The sequence below is a fragment of the Nannobrachium achirus genome, assembly GCF_963921795.1.
Source record: "Nannobrachium achirus genome assembly, chromosome: 24".
NCBI classification, from domain to species: Eukaryota; Metazoa; Chordata; class Actinopteri; order Myctophiformes; family Myctophidae; genus Nannobrachium; species Nannobrachium achirus.
Genome location: NC_137831.1, coordinates 10,043,544 through 10,065,183, shown reverse-complemented (window position 1 = coordinate 10,065,183; position 21,640 = coordinate 10,043,544). Strand labels below are relative to the sequence as shown.

Below are 21,640 nucleotides of genomic sequence, written 5' to 3'. Positions count from 1 at the left end.
TTAAAGACACCTTGCCTTGTATATTAAAATACATGTGAGAGGCAGCGATAAAACACACAACCGAACAAAACCGCATAAGTAGCCTTCTGCACCTGAGCGTCCTCCGCGGGACGCGCGTCTGATTGAGAACCTCGGCCCCATCAGTCCATTAACCACGGGGCTGCTTCATATCGTTCCCACGACGCTTGACTGCTCCTCCGCCGCTGCACACGGAGGCCCCAGCCTGCTGAACCCGATGCAGCGGATACCTGCTGCTGATGACCAGCTGAGGCCCGAGGGCACCCGGAGTGCCGCCGCTGCTCCACGCCAGGAGCGCCGAAGCTGCTCCGCTCCGCGAGTGCCGCCGCCGAGCTGCTCCGCGCCAGGAGTGCCGCCGCCGAGCTGCTCCGAGCCAGGAGCGCCGCTGCCGAACCCCGCTCCGTAGGGAATGTGGCGTGTAGAGATGGCGCGACACCTTCACTCTGGCCCTGCTCCCTCGGTCTCGCGGCGAACCAGCGTGCGTCATGGAACAGAGGGTCGTTGGGGCATACATCGGGCGGACAGCCAGGTGTTTCAGCATGGAAATACAGAACGGAAAAGTGAGTTAGTTCTGCTGCAGAGTCTGCTGACGCACACATAAGAAACTCTACAACCCACCTCTTGACTTTTAAAATCAAGCCATGCCGAAACGTGACCCAGCCGATATGCGTAAATTCCCCAGCTTAGAGCGACTGCACCCTGACGGAACCGAACAAACAAAATGCGCTGCTATTTACCTGCTAGAATCTGGCTCTGCCGTGCTTCCGGGGCAGCCGTTGCCGACGAGAGAACTGGCTCCCGCCGCTGGCGCTAGAACTGGCGTTCCTTGGCTCCTTCGCGGCATGACGGCGGTGTCGGTGTGCCGCTTCCCCCGGAAGGCGAGACTGTGCCCTACGCGTCTCCGTCGTGGGCTCGCGGGCCGCCGGGAAGTCAGGAAGGCTGGCGGGCCGGCTGGCCCAAGGCCGCAGCGGAAGCAGCTGCGGCCGTTGCAGCAATACTCTCCACGGTGCCGACCGACTCCCGACTGGACTCCCGGCCGCGCACAGCAGTAGACGAAGCCTAGAAACATGACCTACATGACATGATTAGTGGAACCTGCAGCCAAAGCTGCCATGATAACCTGCTGTCATAGCCGTGGGCCTGCAGCCGCTCCGGCCTGAAACTGAAATAAACAGGATGAATAGCAACCAGTATGTATTAGCTTAGCATGAGCTGAAGGAAAACAGAACTGTAGCCAGTGCAGCGGCCACGGAAACACTGCTAGGACATACGGTGTGTTGTGTGACCCGGTACTATAGCCTTGGGTTGAAACAAATATTTGAGTTAAATCCCTTTAACTTCTGAAGCACTGGTAGCAGCTTAACATGCAGTTGAAACACCCCGCAGCTGCCGAGCGACGCTGCAATGACGACCTGCTGTAGCTGTCGCTATGCGTCGGCTTTAGCCCGAAGCTGAAAGATAAACCTCATGTTAGGGTTAGGAAACCTGAAAAATAAACATAATGTTAGGGTTAGGAACCTGAAAAATACAACGTAGACCTGGTGTTAGCCGCGCCCTTATAGCCGCCGCAGCGAGACGCTGTTGAGAAAAGTGATTTAGCTGAACCTGTGCCGCTTTAGCCTGGAGCTGCCATACTGGAGCAGAAATGACAACATGTTAGCAGAAACACTCAACACCCTGGTAACAGCTTGACATGCAGTAGAAACAATAACTTGCTGAAATAATAAACAGAATGTTAGCAACCAACAAGTATTAGCTTTAGCATGAGCTGAAAGAAAACATGATGCAGCCTTTTTACAAGCATCAGCCTTAGCTGTAATTATTAGCAGTTATGCTAGCACGCCGCCGCAGGTTGAGTGGAGCTACCAATAGCTGAAACTATAGGAGACATTAGTATCTGACTGAAGCAGCGGCAGCAAGAGCCACTAGCACCATAATGTGCCCATTTTAGCCTCCAAGATAGCGGCACCACGGATAAGGAGAAATCCTGGATATGCACATGATGTTACAACAGTCATGTAGCAGCTTGAGCGTGAGCTGTAAACCAGCACTGAAGCCGAGTGCAGCAGCTACGGAAACACTACTAGAACGTACAGTGAGCTATGTGACCCAATACTATAACCTTACGGACCAGAAGTGCTCTAGCCTGGAGCTGTAATGATACGAATACTTTAGTATCTGAAGCTGATGAGCTGCAGCTGATGGATGCTGAAACTGAAGAGAATATTTAGCTGGAGCTACCGAGCATTTAGAGAAGACTACGATTCCCTGCATGCACTAGCGAGTTCAACTGGTGACGTCAAGACCGACAGCACGCCTAGCGTTAGCGGACGCAAAACATTGTTTGCACGTAAACTGTGGCACCCATGAGCTTGCGGGTTTTCCTCCTTCCAGGAGCCCACGCAGACATACAAGCGACAGGAACCATTTAGTAGCTGCTAATAGCAACTAGCACCTCATAAGCAGCAGCTGTTTATAGAGGCAACGTTTTCAGACGGGGCCATACTTGCGCCTAGAACATGGCTAGCAAGCTTTTTACCAACTAGCAGCTATCCTTACATTAGTTAAAGCTAGCCGGCTTACAACAAGCAAAGCTAGCCCCTGGCTGACTGCAAGGAAGGAACGCTGCTCAACAGTAGCAGATACGGCTGACAAAATACACCAATACGCCACTGTTCCCGACAAATACACCACTGTTCCCGATAAGCACAAGCAACTGAGTTAACCTTAGCGAACGGTCGCAAGCAAGCCAAGCACAATGAAGTTATTTTAACGTTAGCCAGGAGCCGCAACTGCTCCCGTCTCGATCTGTAGTATGCAAACTCAGCTGGAAAGAGCACCATTACCTTGATGAAGCAGTAGTTAGAAGTAGACCTCGGCCGTGTTTACCACAACAACGAACCCAACCTTTATGCCATAATCCTTGCCTTGAACCCAGCCTGGACAGCCGCTAATCTTTAGCAACGTTAGCTAAACCCATAAGCACCTTAAATTAGCATTAGCAACAAACGACTGCCACATTAGACTGTAGCACGGAATTCAGCTAGGCTTGACATGCTAGCGAACTACATATCCCATCCCCAGCGCTTAGTATGCGTTGACGACGTCATGCCGTAAACCACCGCTTGACATGAACTCGGCTAGCTCGGAAGCTAGGTGAATGCTGCCGATACGAACAACAACCTACAAACTGAATCCTCCTGGCGTGTTTCATACTTGCTACGGGGCCACGTTTTCACGCGGGCCGCCGCTCTATGCCTTGACATGGCTAGCATGTTGTTTTACCAGCTAACAGCATCCTTACCGGAGTAGCCGGCTAGCAATAGCCACTGGCTAGCTCCTGGCTGACTATACATTGAACCTGTTGCTCCACGCTAGCCGATACGGCCCGTGCAGTCGCAAAAACACTGTCGCTATCATCGACAAACCCAACGACTGAGATTACCTTAACTCATGGTAGCCCAGTAAAGGCCCACCAGGGCACGAAATAAGTTAGCATTTAGCCCGTAGCCACAGCCAACTTTTATGATACTGAGTTTACCTTTAGCAACGTTAGCAAGCCTGTAGCGCCTTTAAAATAGCTTTAGCAACAAACAACTGAAGTACAGAAATCAGCTAGGCACCAGCAACGATAGCAAGAAATATGAACCTTGAAACAGTAGTACAGAATCCAGCGATTACCAGAAAGACACTCTCAGACTTCCCATACAACCTGGCCAAGAACACAGCTTCTTAGTTTGGCAGCTAAGAACATGATTTGAGCGATAGTAAAAGCAGAAACAGCCGGAAATACTCAGCCCAGTTAGGCACCCTCTCCGCGTGGTGGCAGCAGCACAGCTACCTGCAAGCAACAAGTGTGGCACCTGTGTGTGTCCTGTAGCGCTGAGTTTAGCAACTGAAGCACTGTAGGGTTAGATACCCTAGATATACTCTGAGTGGGGGGGGCGGAATATAATACTCCGCCCACCTGGGGGCGCGCCGCCAACCTCTTAAATCTCACCCCCCGAACTGGCTACGTCATCTTTCCTGCGCCTAATATCTCGGCGAGGTGGAGGCAGACGCGGGGGTGTGAGAACCGAAAAACGGCCGAAAGACGCGGACGCGACCGAGGTTTGCTATAGATCTACTGACCACAAGTTGAGCAACTTACACAGTATAGCTTTAACAATTATTTTATGTTTTAACTATTAAAAAATAGCAGATGTACAAGCTCACTGTGCGCCACCGAGTGTTGCGCTGCAAGCTTGTAGATCTGCTATTTTTGAAGTCTTTGAATATTTTTGACCTGATTCTATAAATGTCTTCTAAATACTTCTAAGGTTTTTGAAAACTCTACATGAGTGGTGGTTCTCAAACTTTTTCATGTCAAGGACCCCTAGAGTTATATGTATTTGGCCACCGATCCCCGTCTCAAAATAATATGTATCAAGGACCCCCAGAAGCAAATATTTGAGTTACAAAATGTTCACTTTAAAAATATATATATTCAAAGATTTGCACACATTTTCATGATTTAAAAAAAAGGTGCCACGCTGCGAGCTTGTAGATCTGCTATTTTTCAATAGCTAAAGTATAAAATAATGGGTTAACCCCCTCATCTGAGCCATCTGAGCAGCCATCTGCTTGATCCCCTCGTCCAGCGGGGAGCAGTAAATAATCCCTGTCCTAACACTCGTCTGTATGTGTGTGTGTGTGCATCACAGGTGCATGCTGTATTATGATGTATGTGTGTGTGTGTGCATCACAGGTGCATATTGTATTATGATGTATTTGTGTGTGTGTGCATCACAGGTCCATGTTGTATTATGATGTATTTGTGTGTGTGTGCATAACAGGTGCATGTTGTATGATGTATTTGTGTGTGTGTGCATCACAGGTGCATGTTGCGGGTGCTGGATTCCTTCGGGACGGAGCCAGAGTTCAACCACGCCCACTACGCGCAGTCCAAAGGCCACAAGACGCCATGGGGGAAGTGGAACCTCAACCCCCAGCAGTTCAACACCATGTTACGTAAGTCACCAACACCCACACACACGCACGCACGCACGCACACACACACACACACATTATGACCTAATGTAACCTCGCATCACCAGGCTTTTCTCGGGGGAAAGCCTGGTGATCGTTTACAACGGGCGGTTTGATACGGTCTAGGCGGAAACCACAAGCAGAAGAAGTGGCGTCGCTTTGTTTTGGTTCCCTCCGTTTGTTTCCCCAATCCCTATTAAAATTCTCGAGGGGTAGCCTAGTGTAGTCTTGCCAGTCGCTACGAGTTGGACTAAAAGATGCATATACCAAACGTATTTTCCAAAAGCAAAACTACGCCGCATCAAGGGGTTTATTAGGTAGGCCCTAAAAGTATGTCCTTGAGAGCAGGGGATTATTTTGGGTTAAAACCGTTTCCGGTTTGATAGTTCCGGCCAAAGTGTAGTCCGTCTAGGACTACAACATGACGTAGCGTGGTTTCCGCTCCCGACCGGATCAAACCCCAATTCCGTGTGTGAAGGGACCCTAGGCTAGACCTAATGACCTCTGACTCCACCCCAAGCACCACGCCACACCTGTGTTCATCATTCATCCAACATTGATACATTCTGTGATGGAAAGATTGCACAATCCAGAGGAATTTTGCCATTCCATTTTCTCAGGCCATTTTTGGTTGCTACCTTTTGTGTTTTTCTTTTTTTTTTTTTTATATATCAAAAGTCCAATCTTATTTACTTCCTGTCAAACAGAATTGTAACGCATGATTACATGGGAAGGTATTAACCAATAATATGATGACTGGCATCTGTCAATCCACAAAGAGCTAATTCAATATCAGTGGTGGAAAAAGTATTCACATATTTTACGTAAAAGTATCAATACTGCAATATAGAATTACTCTGTTACAAGTAAAAGTCTGGAATTCAACTTGAGTACTTGTACTTGAGTAAAAGTATGAAAGTGAAATTTTGTAAATGTTTGTTATTTGACTTAACCCCATTTGGGGATGGAGTAACATAAACTTTATTTGAAACGGCCTTGTTTCAGTATGGGATGCGCAACTCAGCGTGTGCAGGAATTTAGATCCCAAATCCCAAGGGGACGGGATAGTCGTCTGAACGCGTTTCAATCAGTTAATGACCCTAACCCCACATCACTGTGATAGACTGAGGAAGCACCCGCCCCCTGTTTTACTGGGCAATATGTCCATGCCATTTAACACCTTCTAAGCCTGGCCGTACTCCCTCGGACTTCCTACTGGGTCCCATCAGCCACGCCGTCTATTCCCGGACTTTTGATATAAATTATAATAAAAAAAAAAAAAACATCGGAAATTCTTCTCTGTGTCTTTTTGGAGCGATCTGAAAGGGTTAATATGCTCTGACAGTCATTTTCTGGTGCTGGGTGTGATACTCCTAATATCCAGCAGGCCACGCCGTTGACTCACATTCTGGATGGATGGCTGGCCAGGAGGAGCCTCATCCTCTCCCCAGTGTTGAAACTCAGCAAGAAGCTCAAACAAGATGGCTGGTCTTTGTCTCTGTTCGTGGATCGCGGTTTCAATCACGTTCGGGCGCCGCTTCTCTATCGCTCCTTTCCCTGCTTCGCCGCACGTAAACGAATGGAATTGATCTCCCCTCCGCCTCGCCAAAGTAAGATCGCCGACCTCTGCAGGATGAATATGTACGCTGTGTCGAGCACTCCAGTACGTGTTGTTATCATGTGGGCTTTGTTTTTTTAAAACATGTTTGTAAATAAATGGCTTATTTCTTCGGCGCTACCTCTGTTCAGAGGGTTCTGCCGCGGCTTGCAACGTGTTAAGCTGGTCTAGTTTTTATTAAAGTATGTTTGACTACGTGTCTAGATTAATAAAGAAATCTAATTGAGGAACGCTTGTGTAAATCTAAAATTTTTGACATGAATTTTGAGACCATAAAGATCATCCCGAAGCCGTGGGTTTTTATTTCCCAATTAAATTTTCTGTTGAGAGAACCAGTTTGCGAGCAAGTAACGGAAGGACACGGGTGTCTCACTTAATGACAAACCTGTCTCGCTTTCATCATTTAACACATCAACCTCTGCATGAGACATCTTAAAGTAACACAAGCTAAAGGGGAACACATTACAGTTCAATGGAGCAACAAGCATGTGACACCACCAGTGCAGCCAGGTTCCGCTTTAGAGGATCCGCTTAAAATGGTAATTGCGGCTGGTCCATTTACTACCACCCGGTTTCCCTGTTGGAAGGTTTTCATCATGAGGTGGTTGTCATCCACAGCCAAGCATTAACCTTCTTCAACGCCACAGTCTAATGGAATATCACCTGGCCGGTTAGAGGCAGCAACACAAGCTCAGATCAGGGACGTGCTGGCCATTGGGAAAAGCGGGACAACTCCCGAAAGGCTGGTTCATTCCCAGGCCGGTCCAGGCCGGCCATTAGGAAAAGAAATCAAATAAAAATGTCCTCCTTTGTTCCATTTTGGGGGCTGGGCGGCCAACAAAGTAAATCGTCACTGTCGGGCAGAAACCTTGTATCTCCAAGTTTCAAATGTGTACATTTTTTCGCAAAGTAAAGCCCTGCTTCACCATACAAGGCCGTCGCACAAAAGTAGTGAAAACAGCAGATCTATAAGCACACAACGCCTCACACCGCGAGGCGTTGTGTGGTTGTAGATCGGCTGTTTTCACTAGTTTAAATCATTTTTAAAATGATAAATACAAAACAAACGGTTTTGGACATACAAGGTTTCCACCCGACAACGACGAAATATAACTCATGTAATTGGCCCACTGGCTTGTCACTTTGTCACAAATCTTTGAGTAGCAGCAGCGCTATAGAGAGAGATCTCTCTCTATAGCGCGCAATGAGGGCCTCTCCAACTCTTTTTCCGGGGCTGAATCAGGGTCCCAGCATGTCCCTGGCTCAGATACTCATAATGCCATAACTGCCATAATGAATGAAAGAATGGAGGAAGAATGGAGGACAGTGTTGGTGTGTTGTTTTCACCTTATAGCACCCGCAGAGCAGGTGGCAGTGGATGATTGGGGTTTTTGGGCTTGTGTGTGTGTGTGTGTGTGTGTGTGTGTGTGTGTGTGGGGATCCTAGCTTCTGGGGAGAGAAGTGGAGCCAACTCCCCGAGGGGTTGACCTTTTTTACGCCATCGCTCAGAGAGAGTGAAATGTTACCTCGCTCCAAGAGGCAAACCCCGGAATGATCCCCCGAATACCACTGTACCTGAATGAGGCCCTTTGTCCGCAACATAGGGTATGTCTTTCTCACACGGCACGGGGGGCCTTTCAGGAAATCCCGTTTAAAACCCATTTAGGCCTAGAATCATTGAATGCTTTAACCAGTGAAAAACAGCAGATATACAAGCTCACAGCACGGCACCGAGTGCCGCGCTGCAAGCTTGTAGATCTGCTATTTTTGAAAAAGTTGTGAAAAATGTGTGCAAATCTTTGAATATATGTATTTTCAAAGCGAACGTTTGTAACTCAAATGTTGCTTCTGGGGGGTCCCTGGAACTAAATATTTAGAGATGGGGGTCCGTGGCCAAGTACATATCATCTTGGGGGTCCTTCACATGAAAAGGTTTGAGAACCACTGACATAGTAGTCTCTCAAGAACAGACTAACTGAGCTCCAGTTGAGTGAAAAGGACCTTTTCTTTGACGATGGCAGGTCAGATTGCTGACATAGAAACACAGGTTTTTCAAAAAACCTTAGAAGGATTCAAAAGACACTTATAGAATCGGGTCAAAATTCTGATTTTCAGGATTTTTCAAAAATAGCAGATCTACAAGCTCGCAGCGTGGCACTCGGTGCCGCGCTGTGAGCTTGTATATCTGCTATTTTTCAATAGTTAAAGCATAAAATAATGATACACAATAAGGTGTACCCGTCCCGTTCTAAATGGGTTAAGAGCTGCCAGGTCAGACGGTATCTCTCTGCGAAAAGCAAGCGCGCGGCCGCCCGGCTCGAGTGTTCAAATCCACAGGATGGTTTCGCATTTCGGATCAGTCGCGCCGTCGTTGTTATACACAACTCCTTGTCTTAAGACCAAAGAGTACACGGTGTACCTTAACGTACCTTAACAGAACTGTCTATTGTTGATTATGCTGCATTCCTTCTCGTTATAGACATTAACTTGAGTATCTGGCGGGTGGGGATTGGTACAAAGCAGACACGTTGTTAAGAAAAGTCGTCAATCCCATCATATACCAAATTGACCACACTGTCCCTGATAGTTTACAGTTTCTGTCGGTCACTTTCGTTTCGTATAGAATTTTGTATACAATACAATAATTGTTTTTGCAAACTTCTCAGTATTGGTTGACGCAGGATAAGTACTGTGAAGAACTAAATGTGAACAATGAAATGTTAGCCTTAAATGCTAACACAATTCACCCTTTGTCAGCCTTCTGTCAGGCTCTTTCTGCCTTGTCCTGCAGAAATAAAAACATTTAAAAACATGCCCAGTCACTATACTGCACTTGAGAGGCTACTTTTTACTGAAACCAAGTTTAAAATGAGAATTGAATACGCAAAATAACAATAAGAAGCAACTGAATTTCAATAGTAGTGGATGTAGAGAAAATACTTTTTGTTCCACCAAGACACAGCAACCAATGGGTGCGAAGAGGGGCGGGAAATGACAAAGGGTGAATTCATGGGTTTCATTTGTAGTCCTACTCGGCCATCTTAGGACCAACACAGGTGTTTCATTTTGTCTGATTGGCATAGAACTAATGTTCACCGAACACCTGTGTTGGTCCTCAACAGGGCCGGTGTACAGTATATAGGACTACAAATGAAACCCATGAAATAGCATTCATAGTAATAGTTAATATTTGGTAGAGTGGCCCTTTAAGTATATTTACTACTCTCACCTATAGCATATATACAGATGTAACATTGTACAAATCGGGCACCAGGAGGTAATTTATCCCCAATGTGGATTGGTCCATTTGTTAGCATTTTGGCAGACCTCCATAAATCATTGGTTGAGAGAATCGGCCTCTGGCCAATAGGACAAGACAAGGCCAAATCGACCTCATTAATCCACTTCAGTCAGCTAACTGTGGGGATAGCGGGGAATGTTTTCCTGTGAACAATTTGCGTTTATATAGCCTATAGGAAGGTATTTGTCCCTAACACCCTCCGCCACCAAGTCATTTATATTGAAGGAAGTCGCAGGGGGCGAGGGACAATATTAATAGCGTTGCCTCCCTTTCTTTTCATCATATCCGGGTCCACTCCGGTCAAGATCTTTTTATTAAACACGGAATTGTCATATTACGCTTTAGCAGAGCAACGGGAGACATTAATCCGTTCAGAACGAGCACACAGTATTGTGTATCATTATTTTATGCTTTAACTATTGAAAAATAGCAGATATACAAGCTCACAGCGCGGCACAAATCGTGAATTTTGAATTTTTACCCGATTCTTTAAGTGTCTTTTGAATTCTTCTAAGGTTTTTTGAAAAAAAAAAACTATGTTTCTATGTCAGCAATCTGGCCAGCCATCATCAAAGAAAAGGTCCTTTTCACTTAACTGGAGCTCAGTTAGTCTGTTCTTGAGAGACTACTATGTCAGTGGTTCTCAAACTTTTTCATGTGAAGGACCCCCAAACTGATATTTATTTGGCCACGGACCCCCATCTCAAAATATCTAGTTCCAGGGACCACCCAGAAGCAAAATTTGAGTTACAAACATTCGCTTTAAAAATACATATATTCAAAGATTTGCACGCATTTTCACAACTTTAAAAAAAATAGCAGATCTACAAGCTCGCAGCGCGGCACTCGGTGCCACACTGTGAGCTTGTATATCTGCTATTTTCCACTGGTTAAAGCATTCAATAATTCTAGGCCTAATTGGGTTAATAGCGTTGCCTCCGTTTCTTTTCATCATATCCGGGGTCCACTCCGGTCAAGATCTTTTTATTAAACATGGAATTGTCATATTACGCTTTAGCAGAGCAACGGGAGACATTAATCCAGGTTAACACACTCACCGTGAACAAACACATCGCACCTTTGAAGAGGTGTGTTTGTGTGTGTGCGTGCGTGCGTGTGTGTGTGCGCGTACAGTACGTGCGTGTGTGCTCTTGTGTGCTCCTGTGTGCAGTGGACCGTTGCACCTACTGTGTGAGAGATAGGGTAGGGAGGGGAGCGAGGCTCTCCTGGGTTCACTGGAACACCGTGTGAACCCAGCGCGTAGAGGGAACCACATTGTCCTCTGCTCCCGTTCTGTCGTCCATCCCGCGTACACTGGCAGGGGCGTCGCACCAAACTCTGGACCCCATGGGTACAAGGATTCACTGCGGGCCCCCCCATGATTGTTCTTCATAGGGGGAGGAGGGGGTTTAACCCATTTAGACCGGGAACGCATTATTACGCATTATTTGGTGCTTTAACTATTGAAAAATGGCAGATCTACAAGCTCACAGCGCGGCACCGAGTGCCACGCTGTGAGCTTGTATATCTGCTATTTTTTGAAAAATTGTGAAAAGTCTTTGAATATTTCAAATCCTTCTGAGGTTTTTTGAAAAACCTATGTTTCTATGTCAGTGGTGCTCAAACGTTTTCATGTCAAGGACCCCCAAAATGATATGTATTTAGCCACGGACCCCCATGTCAAAATAGTTCGTTCCAGGGACCCCCCCAGAAGCAAAATTTTTGTTACAAATGTTCGCTTAAAAATACATAGAGTATATTCAAAGATTTGCACACATTTTCACGACTTTTCAAAAATAGCAGATCTACTCGGTGCCACGCTGTGAGCTTGTATATCTGCTATTTTTCAATAGCTAAAGTATAAAGTAATTAAGGCCCCCTCCACCTTGGGCCCTTGTAACTCAGTCCCACTCCCCCCCCCACCTTGTGACGCCCCTGCGTACTGGACAAGCGTATTCAGGCCGGCACATAACAACCTACATATCACTAGATGAGCAATGCCACAGGCCACCAGGAGAACACGCGTACCGTACAGACTTCTAGGACTACTACTCCATTCCTGTTATCCAACTATGCCACTATAACACGGTCAACTCACCGTTCCGGGTCAGTTTTATTTAAAACTCCGGCTTTGACTGTATGCAAAAACACCATGGTTACTGTCTCTGTCTGTCCATCCTTTTCATCATCGCACTATACACAAACATGCGCGCGGACACACGCGCACAGTTGTGCGCTGCATGCATCAGCACAAAACGTTTTTCTCTGTAAATGTCACCTTTGTTGCGACTGTCATGTCGCAGTTACTATCAAAACCTCCAATGGCTGGCTGTCAGTCTGTCAGTCTGTCAGTCTGTCAGTCAGTCAGTCAGTCTGTCAGTCTGTCAGTCAGTCAGTCAGTCAGTCAGTCAGTCAGTCAGTCAGTCAGTCAGTCAGTCAGTCAGTCAGTCAGTCTGTCCGTCACGTCACGTCACACTTTTCCCCTACTCATATCTCCGCCACCGTTGCCCCTGTCCATGCCAAACTTTGCACACACACACACTCCTTGGCTGTCAAACCACAACCTCCACCCCTTATTTCTCACATGGCCCTCTTCTAGCACCACCATGAGGCCGATTCTTGCTAAACACATTTTTGGACACTGCTCCTACAGATCACACAAAGCGGTACACAGTATCAACATGGATCTGTCCCATTTCCCATATTCTCTCCTGATTGGCTACCATTTTCTTCTAAAGTTTGTGTATGCGACCTGACGGTCTCTTATCTCCAGATTAGGGAGTTTATCTCTCTTTCCCACGATTGTGGGAAAGAGACGTGGGAGAGTTTAACAAGATGTCCAGACGTGTGATTAAACTGTAGTGAACAAACATGATGGCTCACCTCCTTCTCATGGTGTGTGTGCACGTGCGTGCGTGCGTGCGTGCGTGCGTGCGTGTATGTGGTTTATATCAGCAGACTATAAGAACTGTCCATAGGGACAGAGAAAAGAAAAAAAGTTCTGGTTATGATTGTATTTAAATATTTAAACATTGTATGTTTTGAAGCACATTATATTTTGGGGGCTTTTTTGAATTGTAATCATTTTGAACGGGGTTGTTGACGTATGCGTGCACTTATTATCAATGGACCACATCTTCCTGAAAGTCAGATCCTCTGCTCCTGTGATGAATGGATTAATACCCAAATGATGGCACTTAAAGACTGGTCAGAACTCTTGACAGTTACAGTCTATGATTGAAATAGATGTCAATCAGCCAACTAACTGACCCTCCCTTCAGCCAAGCTGATGCTGCTTGACTGTCGGGCTATGACACAACTGTGAGCTTGTAGATCTGCTATATTTGGCTAAAGTTCTCAGAATATGAACGCTAGTGTTCAAGTGGTTAATATAAAAAAAGGAGAAGGTTTCTATCACACAAAGATTTGAAGAACCCCCTGTAGTAACTCTGAGGACCCCCTGGGGTCCCGGACCCCCTGTTGAAGAACCCTGCTCTAGATATACAGTATACGAGCATATAAAATGGTCTATGATTGAATGTGAAAACGACACTAACCATAATACTCTGTTAATACCAGACAAGTACCGCTGATCCTTTACTGCTGGTGCAGGCCTGGGGCTAGAGAGAGTGGTTATGATGAAGTCATATAGCCTGGCGGGGCCCGACGCTATATCTGTGTTCATTCTTCCACAGTATAACGTCTGGCCTTTAGCCTATTGGCAGCTTGAAAAGTGGGCGGGAGTACTTGCCTTGACAGACAGACTCCTCTAACCAATCACCATCTCTCAGCCAGTCGGAAGAACGGCAAACAAACACGTCTTTTCGGCCGATAAACTCCACTAGCGCATCCTCCGTGTTGCTTTTTAATTGTTGTAATTGATTCCAACTCTGAAATAACTGCACTTATTGGTTGTTTTATGGTTAGAGCGTTAACTGTTACACTTTTTGCATCGCGAGGGCAGCCATTGTTGTTTTGAAAATGCTGCAGCCTGCAGCACGCATCTACGTCAACGTCTACACATGGACCAATCAGGGAAATCTTTTCACTTGTTGTCAGGAAGACTATCGTTTGTTGTGTTTGTTGTGCGGAAGCATAGTGCGGAAGCAGTCACTGATTGGCCCAAATCACAGAATAATCGGTATACTCGCTGCCAATCAACGGAAGTCCAGACGTTATACTGTGGAAGGAATGAACACAGATAACGTCGGGCCCCGCCAGGCTAGAAGTCATACACATCTCTCTGAAGTTGGAGCCTCATAATGAATCCTTTAATCTGTTCAAAATTACTTGCTTCATTACAACAACACATTCCAAACCACTCAGAGAAGATATCAGAGCACTGTTCATATAGCTGTACACCTTTGTTTTATCTAATGCAGGGGGTCCGGGACCCCTAGGGGGTCCTCAGAGTTACTATACTGTAGACATCAAGTACACACAAACAGGTGGTCTAAGCTAACTCTGCTACAACATTCAGTCACAATCGTACAGGATTCTGGAAACGTGGAAATGAGGGTTGTTATTTTTCCTGTTTCCTGTACTGTATATACAGTACAGTAAATAGAGGCCCCAACTACCAATGGGTAAAACTATTTTTCTACTGCTTCCATGACTATTGGGATCGAAATATTTTTTTTTATCTCATAACTGAAACATGACAAACTAGGCTACAATGTTGTACGTGAAACCCTTGCTATATAGAAAAAGGATAACTACAGTGATGTTGCTAGGTTTTCAATGTAATGGGTCCCACGACGACACACGCTTTATGTATCAACGGCGAAAACATCAAAAAGGACTTTAATTTAAACAAACAGTGGCAAATAGCTACTTGTACTGTATGTAGTTAATAAAGGACAGAAGGATGGATTTACAAGACGATCTCAATCATCTCATCTATAATGCCAGAACGCACAGCTGTGGTGACTCCACCACATGCAGCTCAGCTGGTGCAGTGAAATGATTGATAGCAGGAAGGATAGTGTTTATGCATCCTGGGGATACAGGGATGCTTAGTTTAATTAGTCCTTTATTACAAATTTGGGTCAGGGACTCAGGATGCAGGGCTAGTAGCATCACTGTACTATAACTGTAACCAAAAATGTCTATTATCTCAATGTATTCCTCGCAACATAATTGCTAAAACATGCTATAAATATGAGATGCTGGGAGTGAAAATTATGAATATAATGTAGGGGTGCCTCGGATTAAAAAAAATATTCATGGGGTGCCATGAGACAAAAAAAGTTTGGGAACCCCTGCATTAGAGGATACTGCACCAACAAATCAAGCCGTACCGCTGAAAGCGACAGACAACAGAGGGCCGGGTGGGGGGAAAGACACGTAGCACACACACCGATGATGTTTCTGTTACATTGTCGTTGATGCACAGTGCAGTCATCTAACCGGTACGCCCCCATGATTTTAGTTCCTAATCAATATAAATATCAACATCCGACTGCCAGAAACAGACCACCACCGGCAGTGAGAGCCTACAGGTATTAATATCCCTCTTTTAAATGGATCGTTAAAGCTTACAGCGGCTCCAACGCAAGAACTGGTTCGCTGGCAGATGAAGATGTTCCCTTTTTTATTTTCTCCCTTCCCCCGGTTAATATCGCTGAGGGAAAATAACTGGAGGTAATAAATATAAATAATTACTTTTATTAAAGGCACTTAATGTGCATCCTTCCGTCAGAAATGGGGTGATGGGGCGTTCGACTTTTGCCTGGGACGTCGTTGACCTCAGGGCTCTGGCCTCAGTTGATCAAATGGACATTTCTAGGTCAGTGGCGTCAGTTCAGAAAAATCTAAGGTATGGCAACATGACTGGTGTCAAGGCGCACGTGCAATGAATTGCACCTCTGCAGCTGACCACGCATCCGACATCTCTGTCAAGATGGGGGGAATACAAGTGTGGAGAATATAATTATATATTATATTTTGACCAAGTTTTGCATTTGTAGTTATTTTAAAGCAATTTAACAACATAATAACCAGAACAGATAGACAAAGAGACATTCATGAATTTATATTTAAAAGTAACTTTTATTTCCCCCCCTGGACCCAGGGTATGGCAGCTGCATACCCCTGCCGTACCCCATTGACACCCCTGTTCTAGGTTCAACAACCCGCCCCAAACACCTCAGTCGGATTATTTGAGCCAGCCAAACTCATCAAGCAGGCTCTACTCTCACAGGAGCCCATTCAGATGGATCATGGGTGGCGATTATTTATTCATCAGCCCTCCCTCCTCTCGTTTGGCTCGTTTGATGAGGGAAAAAGACTGCGGATTCTTTTGATGTGGAGATCTCAATGCGTTGGGGGACTTTAATGCTGATGATGCATCTTTGCCCGTTTTAAACCTTTTATTTTTTTTCTCTCTGTGTGTGCCTGGTGTCGATGAAAACGACGAGACATTAGCTCCTTCTGAAATGAGCTAGGCTTGTTTTTCCCGTTTTTCCTTTTTTTTCCTACAGTATGTGTGCAATGCACCAACACTAATTATGCAATCCTTGGGTATCATGTAGCATCAGGGACGTGCTGGGCCCCTGATTCAGCCCGGGAAAAAGAGTTGGAGAGGCCCTCATTGCACGCTATAGAGAGAGATCTCTCTCTCTATAGCGCTGCTGCTACTCAAAGATTTGTGACAAAGTGACAAGCCAGTGGGCCAATTACATGAGTTATATTTCGCCGTTGTCGGGTGGAAACCTTGTATGTCCAAAACCGTTTGTTTTGTATTTATCATTTTAAAAATGATTTCAACTAGTGAAAACAGCCGATCTACAAGCACACAGTGTGCTTGTAGATCTGCTGTTTTCACTACTTTTGTGCGACAGCCTTGTATGATGAAGCAGGGTTTTGCTTTGCGAAGAAAATGTATACATTTGAAACTTGGAGATACGAGGTTTCTGCCCGACAATGACGATTTACTTTGTTGGCTGCTCAGCCCCCAAAATGGAACGAAGGCTGAGATTTTTTTTTTTTTTTTTTTTAATGGCCGGCCTGGACCGGCCGGGAATGAATGAACCGGCCGTTCGGGAGTTGTCCCGCTTTTCCCAATGGCCAGCACGTCCCTGTGTAGCATGGGAGTAGACATCATTTATGTCTATACTGCACCATCATCAGAAATGATGCCACTATCATTACTACGTGTATGTGAGACAAGGCAGCCTTGTCTGTCACTGGAACAGATTTAATGAGACTCCCACTGCGCCTTAGAAAAATATAGAGAGAAGTATACTGTAGCCCCCCCCCATAAATAAAACAAACAAAACAACATCCTTTTTCTCTGTAGAGAGAAGGCAGTGCTTCACCCATCGCATGCCTCGGCTGCACCAGTGAGCTGTCAATATTGACTCCCACTCACTGGAGACAGAGGTGTTCAAGGATAGAGCAAATTTGTTTCCGCTTCAACGTTTGCCGAGCCACAGCACGTTGGAACGGGTACACATTATTGTGTATTATTATTTTATGCTTTAACTATTGAAAAATAGCAGATATACAAGCTCACAGCGCGGCACCGAGTGCCGCGCTGTGAGCTTATATCTCTGCTATTTTTTAAAAATTGTGAAAATTTGAATTTTGACCCGATTCTATAAGTGTCTTTTGAATCCTTCTAAGGTTTTTTGAAAAACCCATATTTCTATGTCAGCAATCTGGCCAGCCATCGTCAAAGAAAAGGTCCTCTTCACTTAACTGGAGCTCAGTTAGTCTGTTCTTGAGAGACTACTATGTCAGTGGTTCTCAAACCTTTTCATGTGAAGGACCCCCAAAATGATATTTATTTGGCCACGGACCCCCATCTCAAAATATTTCGTTTCAGGGACCACCCAGAAGCAAAATTTGTGTTAGAAACGTTCGCTTTGAAAATACATCTATTCAAAGATTTGCACACAGTTTCACGACTTTTTCAAAAATAGCAGATCTACAAGCTCGCAGCGCGGCACTCGGTGCCGCGCTGTGAGCTTGTATATCTGCTATTTTTCACTGGTTAAAGCATTCAATAATTCAATAAATGGGTTTTAAACTGCTAGCCAACGGAGAAGGGTATAGCGGGCGGTGGCGAAGCTGAAATGAACTGGCAGCTCCACTTGCAGCCGAGGAATCGGTTGCCAAACAATGCTGAGAGTGCTGAACAGTAATTAATAATAGCAAGCGACAGTGTCTGTCAGCACCTAGCCTCCTCCCCCTAACAGTTATATTTGCAAGTATTATTCACAGTAATCTCCTCTTTATCGGACGGATGGGTTTGCGAGAGACATGGTAGAGAGGTGAGGCAGGTGACGACGATGCCAGATTAGAACCCCTTGGCATTGTGGCGAAGTCCCTAATTTGGTGAAGTCTTAAAAAGTGTCTAAAAATACATATTTAGCCACTTGCATGCATGCAAATCAAAATCGCTAAACGCACTAAAACAATAGAACAAAGTAAATGAAAACATGTTAACACTCATCTTTTCTTTTCTCTAATGACCATCTAAAATATGAACCTGTGTTGTAAAAAAACAAAGTTGTCCTTTAACAACAACTAAAAGGCGTGCCACATAAAATAGTCAACTATTCCATGATTCCTAGTCTTGGGGCTAACCAACAGGCCAGACCACCAGTATGGTCCTTAAAGTTTTACTTGTGTTACCTCAGACATGTTGTTATAAGACAACTGCATCCATTCCTGTCATCTTGGCTGTATACAGTTCAGTGTTGATTTCGTCGACTGAAACTATGACGAAAAATGTTTGTCGACTGCGTTTTTTTCACTGACGAAAACTAAATAAAAACGAAATAAAAACTAAGCTGTGATGACTAAAACTAAGACTAAATATATTGACAATTTCGTCAACAAAATAAAAACTAGACTAAAACGTTAGGGAGGGACTAGTGGAAAAGAGTCATTTTATGTTTGGTTGCTCTCAGGTGTTGCGTGCTGAACATAGCAAATCTACAAGCTCACAACGCGTTGCAGCGCGGCGCGTTGTGAGCTTGTAGATCGGCTATTTTCAGCACGCAACAAGTGTAAAATTCAGTCATTACGATGCCATGAAGGCCTACCAAAATACATTTTAGTTGACTAAATCAACTGTAGATTCAGTCGACTAAAATTAGACTAAAACTAAAACTTTTAAGATGAATAAATTATGACTAAAACTAAATGACATTTTATTCAAAAGACTATGACTAAAACTAAATCAAAATTTGTTGTCAAAAACAACACTGATACAGTTCAGTGTCCGAAGGCAGTATTCCAGCGAACCCAGTGTTGTTCAGACCCCAGAGGCTGTTGACATGTCACACGCAGCCGACAGCTTTCTGGGTGTGCTCAGGATGAGGACACCCACTCTCACATTCCAGCTCTCTAACAGCACACAGTAAAGTGATGACAGACCTCACAGTATTACAGCTCTTTGAAAGTTTTCAAATAAATGTAGTGGAGTAATATTTGGATCTGAGATGTAGTGGAGTAGAAGTAAAAGTATTGGAAATTGGAAATACTCAAGTAAAGTACAAATACCTAAAAAAGTGTACTTAAGGACAGCACTTAAGTAAATGCACTTAGTTACTTTTCACCACTGTGAATGAACATCCTTTCAGCCCACAGGGCACAAGTAGCAATTACTGTTGCAGATGTGTAAGTGTTGGGCTGAGGGCTGTACAGAGGGAACCATATTGCAATCTCTCTTTTCTGCTGAACTTTATGATCATGATTGGAATTTCTTCTTTACATTTAAAGGAGTGGTTCACCACCAAATTGACTTGTTTCCCATTGATTACTCACGCCATGGAGATTTGAGTTCAATAATATATGTATTTGTCGCAATCCTAAGACAAAAAAAATGATTAGAGTAAATTTACCCCCGTTGATTCCAGATAAATGGGGGTAAATGTATTGTAATTCAATTATTGTCGTAGAAATGCGACAAATACAAATAAATATTATTGAACTCAAATCTCCATGGTGTGAGTAATCAATGGGAAACAAGTCAATTTGGTGGTGAACTACCTGTACTCCTTTAACAATTTGGCTGCCCCTGTAGCCAAACCCGCATCTCAGACGCTTGCTACGGGTGCTGGTGAAAGAAAAAACTGCATACGTCATGACGCAACGCAGCCAGAAGCAACGGAGAGCGGGCATTATCCATTGACTCCTATTCTACGCTGAAACATAAAAACGGCTTTATCTCTGAATAAGGTGCAAATAACGGCGAGGAGTCCGAGATCCGCTTGTTTTCACAGCGACACTATGCCGTGATGGTCGGCCCCGGTTAGGATTTTAGTTTCGCGACCGCTTGTAAACAAACAGATCTCCTTCCTGGATCGTCAGTGTACACACACGTGCACACGCACAGAGCTTCCGGGGCTCTTCAAAATAAAGCGTAAGTGAATGGTGGCAGCCGTTGTGTTAAAGAGTCAAAAGGATTTTGGACAGAAATGAGATGCAAATGCTGTTCTGATTCAGTCTGAGTGGATTTGAATATGTTAGAAAATGAAATAGTCAGCGCTTTCAATTATGCAATTTATTTTGGGTCAGGTGTAGGGTTGCTAACTTGTTTGCCATCCATCGTGTCTTTCAAATCGATTTCTGCTTTAACTCGAGAAAAGCCAATATGTGAACTGTCTTAGAGAGGCTGGCTGAGCAAACACAGCTTCATTCTTGGCAGGCAGGGAGGGCAGTCCACCACTCCAGCCGACACCCGAGGGAGTCACCATTGTTAGTCTTGAGACGTGAGTCATCATCGCTGCAGACCCCTTAGTTCACACACAGTGGTCTGTCACCCGCTGTGCTCATCCAGGGGCGTCGCACCAAATTCTGGGCCCTGGGTACAAGGATTCACTGCGGGCCCCCCCTGAATGTTCTTCACATGTGGGAAGAATTTAGACTGGGAACACATTATTATGCATTATTTTGTGCGTTAACTATTGAAAAATAGCACAAGCTCACAGCGCGGCACTGAGTGCCGCACTGCGAGCTTGCTCGTGAAGAAGGTGTTTTGAAAAACGTATCTGTTTCTATGTCAGTGGTGGTGCTCAAACCTTTTCATGTCAAGGACCACCAAAATGATATGTATTTGGCCACGGACCGCCATCTCAAAATAATTAGTTCCAGGGACCCACCGCAGAAGAAAATTTTGAGTTACAAATGTTCGCTTAAAAATACACAATTATATTCAAAGATTTGCTCAAATTTTCACGACTTTTCAAAAATAGCAGATCTACAAGCTCGCAGCGCGGCACTCGGTGCCGCGCTGTGAGCTTGTATATCTGCTATTTTTCAATAGCTAAAGTATAAAATAATTCCAGTCAGCTCCACCTTGGGCCCTAGTAACTCAGTCCCACTTCCCCCCCCCCTTGTGACGCCCCTGTGCTTATCCCCATGCGTGAACTCTACAGTTCCTCAGTCAGAGGTTGACCAATCAATGCGCTCCGCGTCCATCCGAAGAATTAACGTCATTAGTCAGTCAGTCAATCAATCAATCAATCCATCAGTCAGACAGACAGACACTGTCTGTCCTCCACACAGAGGCTGTAAATAATAAGTTGAGTGATTTTTACAGCGGTTTGGCACACCTTCAATGATGAAGGATCTTTTGATGAATGTCAAGGCTCCCCCTGCCCACCCGCACTTCTCCTAGAATAAATCAAACTACGAAAGGTACGAAATCTGCAGTGTTGATG

General features: G+C 45.0%; 1 protein-coding gene across 1 annotated transcript in view; it reads left to right on the top strand.

The window, feature by feature from the left end:
- The window catches only part of mgat5 (alpha-1,6-mannosylglycoprotein 6-beta-N-acetylglucosaminyltransferase), a gene marked incomplete at both ends in the record, with an annotated part of 195,562 nt that overhangs the window by 106,125 nt on the left and 67,797 nt on the right, over positions 1 to 21,640 (top strand). The window contains one exon of the mRNA XM_080720798.1: positions 4,895 to 5,028. Coding sequence (XP_080576924.1) covers positions 4,895 to 5,028 — 134 coding nt within the window. The remainder of the gene's footprint in view (positions 1 to 4,894; positions 5,029 to 21,640) is intronic.